Source organism: Lepidochelys kempii, chromosome 5, assembly GCF_965140265.1.
Source record: "Lepidochelys kempii isolate rLepKem1 chromosome 5, rLepKem1.hap2, whole genome shotgun sequence".
Lineage (NCBI taxonomy): Eukaryota > Metazoa > Chordata > Testudines > Cheloniidae > Lepidochelys > Lepidochelys kempii.
The window spans coordinates 63,995,525-64,007,661 of NC_133260.1; the positions used below are offsets into that span (position 1 = coordinate 63,995,525).

General features: G+C 44.4%; 1 protein-coding gene across 1 annotated transcript; it reads left to right on the forward strand.

Annotated features, from left to right (window-relative positions):
- The first annotated feature begins 9,198 nt into the window (after positions 1-9,198).
- Positions 9,199-11,123, forward strand: LOC140912064 (uncharacterized). Its single transcript, XM_073346219.1, has 2 exons — positions 9,199-9,943; positions 10,532-11,123. Exons 1-2 carry the CDS (start codon positions 9,382-9,384, stop codon positions 11,050-11,052), a joined length of 1,083 nt encoding a protein of 360 aa, XP_073202320.1. The 5' UTR covers positions 9,199-9,381; the 3' UTR covers positions 11,053-11,123.
- The last annotated feature ends 1,014 nt before the right edge of the window (positions 11,124-12,137 follow it).

A 12,137-nucleotide genomic window follows, 5' to 3' on the forward strand; every position in this document is an offset into this window, starting at 1 on the left:
CTTGTGCTGGCCCTCTGCCCTGGGTGAATATTGTATCTGAGTTTAGTAGGAGTGGGTTCTGCTATATTTTAAAGAGATGTTCAGTTCTGATAAGATAGGGATGTAAAGTGAGGGACTCTTTGAAGTCTGTTTCTCATATAGATCAAACATGCAGTCAACACTGAAATAATAAATTTAGTCTGTGACCCAATATATCATCTTTGTTAGATGAGCACCTCTTCCAGTAACTCCAGTGTTATCAACTCAGCTTGCTGCAGGTAATCTGCTTTGTTTTGCTTCCCCACCCCACACTGGAGCTCTTGTAAGAACACAGATAAGCTCCTACTTTAATGCAATTTGGGGGTAGGAGAGAGTACCCCTCACAATGCCTGATAGTCTAATGGATGGTGCATTAAGTTACATGCTAGATGACAGGAGTTAGAGTTCCAGCTTTTCCCCTAATTGCTGCTGATATTTAATGCCTTCACAACTCATATTAATAGTAGCAATTAAAGGTCTGCTTCCACTCACATCATAGAAAACTGTGAAAGATAAGTGCCTCTCAGGATAAAGCCCTAAATGGATCAGAGCCTTCACAAGTTCTGCTAAATCTTTGAGCCTACCCCATGGAAAAGACTGAGACTAGAAGTGGGCAGGAAATGGGTTTCCCAGCCTGTGAAAATGTTAAAGATTGGAAAAAATCACATTCTGTATTGGGATGAAACAGAGACCTCTTGAAGTTGTTTGTGTGACTGTGTCTTGCACTGTCACACATGGCACTCAGCTGGGGAGGCTGGGTAACCAGGTTTAAGTCCTTGCTCTGTCATTGTCCCACATCCTAGGGGAGTATCTTGACCACTAGGCTATTGGCTATTCTGGGATGGGGGGGGTCTCATGCTCATGGAATTTCTGGTCAGAATTAATCCTGGACCTAAGAAATTTTTGTTGTGAAGGGTTTAGTGAAAAGGGATAATTCCCTCAATGTTTTGTATTCGATGAGTTGTCATTTTTTGTCAAATTCCTGACCAACTCTACTAGAGACTGAGAAATAGGAAAAAGGTGCTGTGTATTCAGCTCTTCATCCGCAATCCTAAAGTCTGTTCTGCTTTAATTGAACTGTGAGAAGCTTCTCTGGAAAACATTACTTCTTGGCCATGCACTTCTTACAAAAATGTAACTAACTGCAATTGGTTTAATAAGGTATAACTGACCCTTGTCTTCATCACTTTTATAGAGTGACATTGCAGAAAAAATGGGCAGCAAAGTGTTTTTCATTATTTACTTGGTTATATTAGGAAGGATTAATGGAGCTAATCCAGTTAATAAAAAAAGCAGTTCTCCCATTTGTAAAATAGCCTTCAATATGTTTTCACTCTTAAAATTCTACTAGTAATAACTATTAACTATATTTCTTGGTTGGGCACTTCTGTTTCACTTTGCCTGAGCTGTATTTAAATAGGATAGCAATATTTTATCCAAGATGACAGCTGGATCAATAGACACATTTGCTCAGGGGTTCAATCATAGATGGAACTGGATAACATAATAAAATATTAACTAATTTTTTTACATCTCCAAGTGCTTGTCTATAGTCACTAAAGTGCATGAAGAATTTGAAGACAATCTGTTAAGTTTCCATGAGTGTTCAGTAATGAAACCTGTCTTAAGCAACAATTCAAAAGACAAAGAAAAACTGGTTACTTAATGGAGGTGGCCTTTTGTAGAGATCTCTAAAGTTAGTAGGTTATTCAACAAGGACATGGGATTAACCATGGGCCATGGGATTAACCATGATAATCAAAAACACTCGTGTCTTTGTCTGTTATATTGTTGTCATGTTAGTTAACATGTTAATTTGAATATTATTTGAAATGTAGACAAGCCCAAAGAGAGCAGAGTCCTAATTCCTTGTGTGAAATCGAGCCCCATGAGAATTTGCCTGGGTTTTTGGGAAACTCTTGAAGAGAAATTCAGTTTTCAGGAGGGAATCCTCCCTGCACCAAATGACATTACACACCTTATCACACTTTTTACAGTGAACTATTTTTAATAGCTCTTTCTGAACTAATTTTTAGGGTGGTGAAAGTCCAGAGATACTTTTTTTGTTAACATCAGAAGATTAGCAGGACAACCTGGTTAGTAAAGAGTGGGAGAATTGTGAAGAATAGGTAATTAAAAGGACCGTGAGAAACCCCTGAACTCTTTAGTTCTGGGTTCTTTAAGATAGGGTAGTGTGGGGATAGTGTGCTTTGCCATTATCCGTGGTCTGTCTGTCCTTCTCATAAGCGGATTTCACTTCTCCAGTGCTCTGTCTTGCTGCTTTAGCAGGTATTAATTTAATTGAAAAAGGAAATTAGTGTAAGTGTGTAGAGCAGTGAAAACTGAGACTTTACTACCTAATACATATGAATGATATTGCATAGCTAGAACAGCTGCCAAAAGAGTTCCTTGAGGAACTCAGTATAATGTGTTTACATGAAAAGGATTTTGCTCCTATACTGTTACAAATGGTAACTTTTGAAAAGGAAAAACCACAGCAGCACAGGAAAAATCATATTCCTCCAGCTTCTAAGGTGTTCTTGCCTAATAGCACCATCTAAAAAGAAGAGGACAAATCTTAAATTTGACATTCCTTGCATTGGATTTGGGTTGTCATATTTGGGCATCTAGTTTCAGATCAGCCCTGAGGTAAACTTTTGGCCTAATTAAAGTCAGTGGTACTTGGGTGTGTTTTGATTTGCAGGTGGGGAACTGTTCCAGATACCATTTAGAAAAAAGAAATGTATTGTCACTGCCTGCTACTTGGCTCTCCCAGGCCCACCCTGATTTCCTCAGGTCCCACCTACTTCTGCTAAAAAGGATTGTTCTGTCCTCTCACCCCACAGCATTGCCACCCCTGGCCCATGCCTCTGGTGCTCTTCTCTCTGGCTAGCAGCGATTGTTGCCCCTTCTCCCAGAGTAGCACACCTGGCCAAATGGCAATCTCCTTTGGAGCTCTTCTTCCATAGACCAAAATCCTTCTGTACTCCAATTGCTTGGGGGAAGGGGGTCTGTTGCCTATAAAACTATCCCACATTTGGGTACAGCCTTTATTTCGCAAGACAATAGCTTTATTTTTTGTTTTATCTGAATAAATGCATTTTGGGACTCATGTCTTATACAGTATTGTCCACCTCTGCAAAGATTGTTGCTAAACTTTTATAGCTTTATTCATGCTCTCAAAAGATATTTACTAGGGAGAGTCTGAATTTTGGAATTTGATTGCCCATGGAATAGTCAGTCTGAAACCTAATAAATAAGGTAAGACATCTTCTCATGAATAGATATTGAACACCCCCAAGATATCCTATAATGGGAAGAAAATGAACTCTAACATATGCATTATTGAACAGCTCATGTTGGCTTTAAATATAACACTGTCATATTTCATTTCCATATTTTATTAGGCTAGTAATACGTATTACTAAATGCCCACAGTAAAGGGTTACAGCTATGGCAGAGTTTCATTATTACCATGTAGCTATATCATTTAATAAATTAAGCTGTTTGCACTAGGATGACCACAAAGTTACAACCCCTTTTTTCCTTTTTTTATTTAACTTTTTTTTAAGGGTAACTAAATGACTGGAGGTGACAGTCTTATTGCTGTTTGTTTCTTTCTCTCTTTATTTATCAAACTTAACCCCCAAAACTCATTTAGGCTGTAGCTTTCAATTAAATGTCTCTGAAGCTTACCACTTGAAGATATCTTAATCAAATACCTGTCTGTTAAATCATCATGGCAGCTGAGTTAATAGAAAGACTCATCAAAAAGTTTTCAGTCATCAACACTGAGCATTTTCAGTTGAAAGGAAGTAGTGGGCTTGAGCACCATAAGGTCCAGCTTCTTTGCTGGTATAAAGTGGGGCAACTTAATTGGCCCTAAGATACTAGGGGCTTGTCTACACGTACAGTGCTGCTGTTGCGCTTAGTGAAGACCTTCTCCTATTGGCATGGGTACTCCACCTTCCTGAGAGGCAGTAGCTATATTGACAGGAGAAGCCCTTCCATCGACATAGCACTGTCCACACCAGGGATTAGGTTAGTAAAACTCCATCGCTTAGGGGTGTGCATTTTCCACATTTCTGAGTGATATCATTACACCAATATAAGTTTGTAATATTGACCCGTCCTGGATTTGTAACAGTGGAACCACAGCAATAGTTCCACAAACTGAGTCCCTGATCCTACAATATAATCCATGGCTATGCATCCTCTACTCAGGCAAAACCCAATTGAAATCAATAGAGTTTATCATCACGGGCACAAGAGTATCCCATGTGGATCACTTTGCAGGGTTGGGCCTAAGGCACTGATTCACCAAACTTTTTGTTGTTTTTGTTTTTTTAATTTAATTTAGAAATGTTGACCAACTTTTTGACCAGCTCTGTTACTGTAATTGGTAGGCACTCCAGCTATTTCAGTGAAACTCACTGTAAGAAGCTTCTTCAAATTACTACTGGGGTGGGGTGTGTTGTGGGAGGTACATTTCTTGGACTGTTGTCAGTCAGGCTGGGCAGCAGTAGTGGAAGGCAGTAATGTTAGCCCTACAGTGGTAAAGGCCCTTTCTCTATAAGCTGAAAAGGGGCTACCTCAGGCCACCTAGGGACACCTAGAGTCAAATTAAGGGCTGCCCGAGACCTTTAAAAACCTCCTCTCAGGGAGGAGGAGAAACAAGCCGCTGCAGGGCTAACGGCAGGAGGGAGAGACTTCTCCACAGTTGAAGGTTGCTCTACATAACGGATGTCCTGTTTATGGGAAGGACTGGCATGCTGGGGCCAATAACAAGGCCACACATCCTAGGTTGGGGGTATGAAAAAGGTATTCCCCCTTTGTTTTGTGTTGTGAACTTGGGTTTTTTCAGAGGAGGAACCCACACTCCTTAGGCCTGCCCTGAGGCATACCTAGAAAATATTGAGAAATAAACCCCAAGTGGCAAAATAAACACCATCTGGAGTGGGTTCTTGCCCCCCACTGTCAGAGGGGGAAGTGCTGAGCCTGCTATGGTGGAGGAACTTGCCATAGTGTGTTTTGTTTTTTTGAGAAGCAAAAGCATAAGGGATGGTTATAATAGGAGATACTATGAACGACTTGTGATAAATGAAGTGGGTGGTTGCTCCCTCTTATGGACACCCAGCCTGCCACCTAACTATAAAATCCCTCTGGTAGCTGTTCTCTACTTGCTTTACCTGCAAAGGGTTAAAAAGTGTGACTGCATGCACAGGTAAAAGGAAGTGAATGGGCAGCTGGCCAAAAGAGCCAAGGGGAAAGCTAAAACTTTTTTAAAATTGAAACAAGACTCCTCTTTGTCTGGCTGTTCTCTGGAGAGGAGACAGAGCAGGAACAGGGCTGAACTATGCTGTAGGAATCTTTAAACCAGGTATGAAAAATTATACCTAGGAATTGCTTATCTGAAACCTCAGATATGTAAGTAAATCAGGGAATGTCTTGGAAGACACAATTAGGTTTACTTTATTTTGTAAGGCTTGAGGGCTCATCTGTGCTAAACCCCTGTGGTGGGACAGTGCCCCACGCCCAGGCCAGATTGGGCTACAGCAGGCCAGAGTGACTGCGCAGACAGGCACCCAATCAGGGCTGAGCAAGAGGCAGCCAATCAGGGCCAGCTAGGCCCTATATAAAGGCTGCCCAAGCAAGAGGCAGGTAGTCTCTCTTGGGCTTTCTAAGGGTGAAGGTCTGTCTCCTGTGTGAGCAGTGCAGTGCAGTGCAGGTTGGGGGAGGGGCAGAAGGGAAATCCTGCCCGGTACCTGCCAAGCTGCAGGCCCTGAGAAAAGGGCCTAGCCAGTGTAAAGGGGCTGAAGGGGAAACAGCTCGGGGAGAGAGATGGAGGGCAGGCAGGAAGGAAGTCTGCTGCCAAAGGGTCCCTGGGTCAGGACCCAAGGTGGAGGGTGGGCCTGGGTCCCCCCCTTTGCACTTATACCTGGCTGTTAAGAGTGGCCATCACGAACTGCATCAGACCCCTGCCAAAAGGGGTTAGACTTTGGAGTGGGGTTGGCCATTGTGGCTGGGGCAAAGAGATAACACACACACACCCCACCCGGAAGGGGGTGAGGACGGACTAAAGGGCAGTGACCAGAAGTGGACATTGCTGAGCAGGGAGCAACACAGGTCCAGACACCAACAGATGACAAGAGATGGATGGGACACCACTGGCAGAGGGTGCTCCACAATGGACAGAGCTAATTCCCAGATGTGCCAGCGGGAGGCACGGTGGGGTGAGTCCCAACCCTGTCACACCCCCAAATGCTTTTGTTTTGCTTGTAACCTTTAAGCTGGACCTCAAGAAGGTTATTCTTGATGTCTAACTTTTGTAAGTGGGTCTTTAAAATCTAGCAAAAGCCTAAGTTCCAGATGTATTTTCTTTTTTTAATAAAATTTACTTTTTTTTTTTAAGAACAGCATTGGATTTTTGGTGTCCTAAGAGGTTTGTGCATGTGTTTAATTAGCTGGTGGCAACATCTGAGAAAGAAAACAAAGAAAATCAGCTCTTCCCTGGACTGGGGGATGGGAGAATGAAGGGGCTTGAGGGTACCCTACAGGAAGGAATTTGCAAGTGCTCCTTCCTGGGTTCTCAAAGGTGTATGGTGGTTTGTGTGTAGGCTGTCTTTTCCTTTCTCCCCCACCCCCACTTGGGTGGTGGTAGCATCTACCAAGGTCAGAGAGAAGCTGTAATTTGGGAGTTTAATACCAGCCTGTAGTGGCCAGTATTAATTTTTAGAATCCTTGCAGGTCCCCACCTTCTGCACTCAAAGTGCCAGAGTGGGGAATCAGCCTTGACACTCCTTGAGCCTGATTTGGAGACAATCTATTTGCTGGGGAGTTGCATTTGTCCCACTTAGAAATAATGGATGCATAGTGGAGTTTAGCATGAATATCTCAAGTACATAGTGCCCCTGTATTAATACAAAATGGGTAATCAAGAAGGAGAACCTTTGCTCTACATATTGTATCCTCCCATTTCTAGTGTATAGTAGAAACAGTCAGGAGTTCAGGCACTATTGTTCATTATACATTCCTCTCTCATTAATATTTATGAAAAACCTAAGCCAACATTAAGGTTTTTTTTAAATACTTAAATTTAATGTATTGTGATCTCTCTGTTGGTGAATACATTCAAGTCTAATTAATTTACTCATGTTCCCCATGGTATTTATTTAGATTTAGACTGGTATTAACTTGTGTCCCTTCTCTGAGCCTCTGGGTACATTTACAGCAATGAAAACCACATCAGAGTTATAAATTTATAGCAAATTTGGGCTCTATCAGAACTCAATTCCAAAATTGCTAACCACCACTGTCACAATCTTATTATTTGTTATTTACACAGCACTGTAGATACTTTATAGGCAAATAAAAAGACAGGTCAATGCCTTGTAATCTTACAGGAGCTTACAATCTAAGTCTCTGATCCTGCAAGCTGATTTGTGCATGCAGAGCTTTGTGATGGCAGGGAGCTGTTCCATATGGGTATAGGGTTCACCTGCATGGAATTGCTTGTGGGAACAGGGCTTAAGTTTGACAAATCACACCAAGAGATGCCAAAAATGGGGGTGGGAAGATGGATACCATAGGGGAAAACAAGCAAAAAGCATGTTTTTGATACATACATATCTTGCTGCTTTAAACCACACACAAAAATTTACAGGTCCAAACTCTCAACCAAATGTAAATTGGTGCAGTTCTATTGATTTCAAAGAAGCAAGATCCATCTACATCAGTAGCATAGGCAGTGGGTTGCTAGGGCTAGAGGGGGGGCTATGCTTTCCAAATCTGAGCCATCCTACCACATACATGCACTGCCCCGCCTGACAGGCAAAGCTCCACCTTCAGCGGCACTAGGGCCAGCTTGCCGCTGAGCTGACTGGCTGTCCAGGAACATGGAGAGTCTTAGGAGCCTTCAGTGCGCAAGTCTGAGGGGCCCCAGCATGGTTACCATCATGGAGAACCATGGTGAGGTTTGCATCCAAATAAGAGAGCTCACAATGTCCAAGTCAAATGATGAGGAAGAAATACTTTTGGCCCCCTCTGCCATGTAGTGTTCTTTGGAGCAGATGAGGGTCCAAAATATGTACAAATCTAAACAGAGCAGCCGAAAACTTCAATCTAACTATGCTAAAGCCTTCTTCCTGCCACTAGCATCATAGCTTTGTCAGGACTGACTGTCACACAGCTCACCTTCTGTGTACCTATCCCAATCAGGCACTGCAAAAGCACTACTTGGGTCTCCTGCAAAAGATGCAGAGCTGAGTTTAGTCAGCACATTGTGGCTCTGCAGACCCAAACCTCTTTAAGCCACCTCCCCAACATGCTATCTAGATCTGGACATGAAATGGTCTTTCCCTGTGTGAACGTTTTTGAAAAATCTCATTCCAAAAGCTTTGGGATGTGGTTGCCAAGGTCCCATCTAGGCAGGGTAGTCTGGAGGTGGGAGGATGGACAAGTCTGCAGAAAATCATGAAAATTTGTGTGGAATGTTTTGTAAAAATCAACAAATTCCCATAGGAATGCATCAGTTTTGATTGATCTGTTTTCCAGTGGAAAAAGCTTCCATTGGAAACTTTCTAACCAGCTCTTAGTGAAAAAGGCTGACTGGTCTATTCTTATGTCTTCTTTATTTCCCTAACTTTGATATCTGGAAAGGTACGAACACTGTTAATCAATTTCTAACCACATAGAGCACCAAAAATGACAACCGCCTGACCTATGAGGAAAGCTTAAAAAAGCTGGGCATATTGAGTCTTAGGAAAATAAGACTGGGGGAGAACATGAGAGAGAAGGATGAGGTAATATATATTTTATTGGACCAACTTCGGTTGGTGAGAGAGACAAGCTTTCAAGCATACAACAGTGGAGGACCTATTAACAGTCTTCAAGTGCTGGGGTAAAGAGGAAAGTGATCAATTGTTCTTTGTAGCAAGGACGATTTAGGTTAGATATTAGAGATCCTTTCTAATTATAAGGATACATAAGCTCTGGAATAGGGTTCTAAGCCCTGGTCTACACTAGGACTTTAGGTCGAATTTAGCAGTGTTAAATCGATTTAAACCTGCACCCGTCCACACAGTGAAGCCCTTTATTTCGACTTAAAGGGCTCTTAAAATCGATTTCCTTACTCCACCCCTGACAAGTGGATTAGCGCTTAAATCGACGTTCCCAGCTCGAATTTGGGGTACTGTGGACACAATTCGATGGTATTGGCCTCCGGGAGCTATCCCAGAGTGCTCCATTCTGACCGCTCTGGACAGCACTCTCAACTCAGATGCACTGGCCAGGTAGACAGGAAAAGAACCGCGAACTTTTGAATCTCATTTCCTGTTTGGCCAGCGTGGCAAGCTGCAGGTGACCATGCAGAGCTCATCAGCACAGGTGACCATGATGGAGTCCCAGAATCGCAAAAGAGCTCCAGCATGGACCGAACGGGAGGTACGGGATCTGATCGCTGTTTGGGGAGAGGAATCCGTGCTATCAGAACTCCGTTCCAGTTTTCGAAATGCCAAAACCTTTGTGAAAATCTCCCAGGGCATGAAGGACAGAGGCCATAACAGGGACCCGAAGCAGTGCCGCGTGAAACTGAAGGAGCTGAGGCAAGCCTACCAGAAAACCAGAGAGGCGAACAGCCGCTCTGGGTCAGAGCCCCAAACATGCCGCTTCTATGATGAGCTGCATGCCATTTTAGGGGGTTCAGCCACCACTACCCCAGCCGTGTTGTTTGACTCCTTCAATGGAGATGGAGGCAATATGGAAGCAGGTTTTGGGGACGAAGAAGATGATAGCTCACAGCAAGCAAGTGGAGAAACCGGTTTTCCCGACAGCCAGGAACTGTTTCTCACCCTAGACCTGGAGCCAGTACCCCCCGAACCCACCCAAGGCTGCCTCCTGGACCCAGCAGGCGGAGAAGGGACCTCTGGTGAGTGTACCTTTTAAAATGCTATACATGGTTTAAAAGCAAGCATGTGAACGGATTACTTTGCCCTGGCATTTGCGGTTCTCCTAGATGTAGTCCTAAAGCCTTTGCAAAAGGTTTCTGGGGAGGGCAGCCTTATTTCATCCTTCATGGTAGGACACTTTTATCACTCCAGGCCAGTAACACATACTCGGGAATCACTGTAGAACAAAGCATTGCAGTGTATGTTTGCTGGCATTCAACCAAAATCCGTTCTTTCTCTCTCTGTGTTATCCTCAGGAGAGTGAGATATAATTCATGGTCACATGGTTGAAATAGGGTGCTTTTCTTCAGGGACACTCAGTATAGCCCATTCCTGCTGTGCTGTTTGCCTGTGGCTGAACAGAAATGTTCCCCGCTGTTAGCCACGGGGAGGGGGGAGGGTTGAGGGGGTAGTCACGCGGTGGGAGGAGGCAAAATGCGACCTTGTAACGAAAGCACATGTGCTATGTATGTAATGTTAACAGCAAGGTTTACCCTGAAAGAGTGTAGCGACTGTTTTATAAAATGTGTCTTTTAAAATACCGCTGTCCCTTTTTTTTTCTCCACCAGCTGGATGTGTTTCAATGATCACAGGATCTTCTCCTTCCCAGAGGCTAGTGAAGCTTAGAAAGAAAAAAAAACGCACTCGAGATGAAATGTTCTCCGAGCTAATGCTGTCCTCCCACACTGACAGAGCACAGACGAATGCGTGGAGGCAAATAATGTCAGAGTGCAGGAAAGCACAAAATGACCGGGAGGAGAGGTGGAGGGCTGAAGAGAGTAAGTGGCGGGCTGAAGACAGGGCTGAAGCTCAAATGTGGCGGCAGCGTGATGAGAGGAGGCAGGATTCAATGCTGAGGCTGCTGCAGGACCAAACCAGAATGCTCCAGTGTATGGTTGAGCTGCAGCAAAGGCAGCTGGAGCACAGACTGCCACTGCTGCCCCTCTGTAACCAACCGCCCTCCTCCCCAAGTTCCATAGCCTCCACACCCAGATGCCCAAGAACGCGGTGGGGGGGCCTCCGGCCAACCAGCCACTCCACAACAGAGGATTGCCCAAAAAAAAGAAGGCTGTCATTCAATAAATTTTAAAGTTGTAAACTTTTAAAGTGCTGTGCTTAAAGTGCTGTGTGGCATTTTCCTTCCCTCCTCCACCACCCCTCCTGGGATACCTTGGTAGTCATCCCCCTATTTGTGTGATGAATGAATAACGAATGCATGACTGTGAAGCAGCAATGACTTTATTGCCTCTGCAAGCGGTGATTGAAGGGAGGAGGGGAGGGTGGTTAGCTTACAGGGAAGTAGAGTGAACCAAGGGGCGGGGGGTTTCATCAAGGAGAAACAAACAGAACTTTCACACTGTAGCCTGGCCAGTCATGAAACTGGTTTTCAAAGCTTCTCTGATGCGTACCGCGCCCTCCTGAGCTCTTCTAACCGCCCTGGTGTCTGGCTGCGCGTAACCAGCAGCCAGGCGATTTGCCTCAATCTCCCACCCCGCCATAAACGTCTCCCCCTTACTCTCACAGATATTGTGGAGCACACAGCAAGCAGTAATAACAGTGGGAATATTGGTTTCGCTGAGGTCTAAGCGAGTCAGTAAACTGCGCCAGCGCGCCTTTAAACGTCCAAATGCACATTCTACCACCATTCTGCACTTGCTCAGCCTGTAGTTGAACAGCTCCTGACTACTGTCCAGGCTGCCTGTGTACGGCTTCATGAGCCATGGCATTAAGGGGTAGGCTGGGTCCCCAAGGATACATATAGGCATTTCAACATCCCCAACGCTTATTTTCTGGTCTGGGAAGAAAGTCCCTTCCTGCAGCTTTTGAAACAGACCAGAGTTCCTGAAGATGCGAGCGTCATGCACCTTTCCCGGCCATCCCACGTTGATGTTGGTGAAACGTCCCTTGTTATCCACCAGAGCTTGCAGCACTATCGAAAAGTACCCCTTGCGGTTTATGTACTCGCCGGCTTGGTGCTCCGGTGCCAAGATAGGGATATGGGTTCCGTCTATAGCCCCACCACAGTTAGGGAATCCCATTGCAGCAAAGCCATCCACTATGACCTGCACATTTCCCAGGGTCACTACCCTTGATATCAGCAGATCTTTGATTGCGTGAGCTACTTGCATCACAGCAGCCCCCACAGTAGATTTGCCCACTCCAAATTGATTCCCA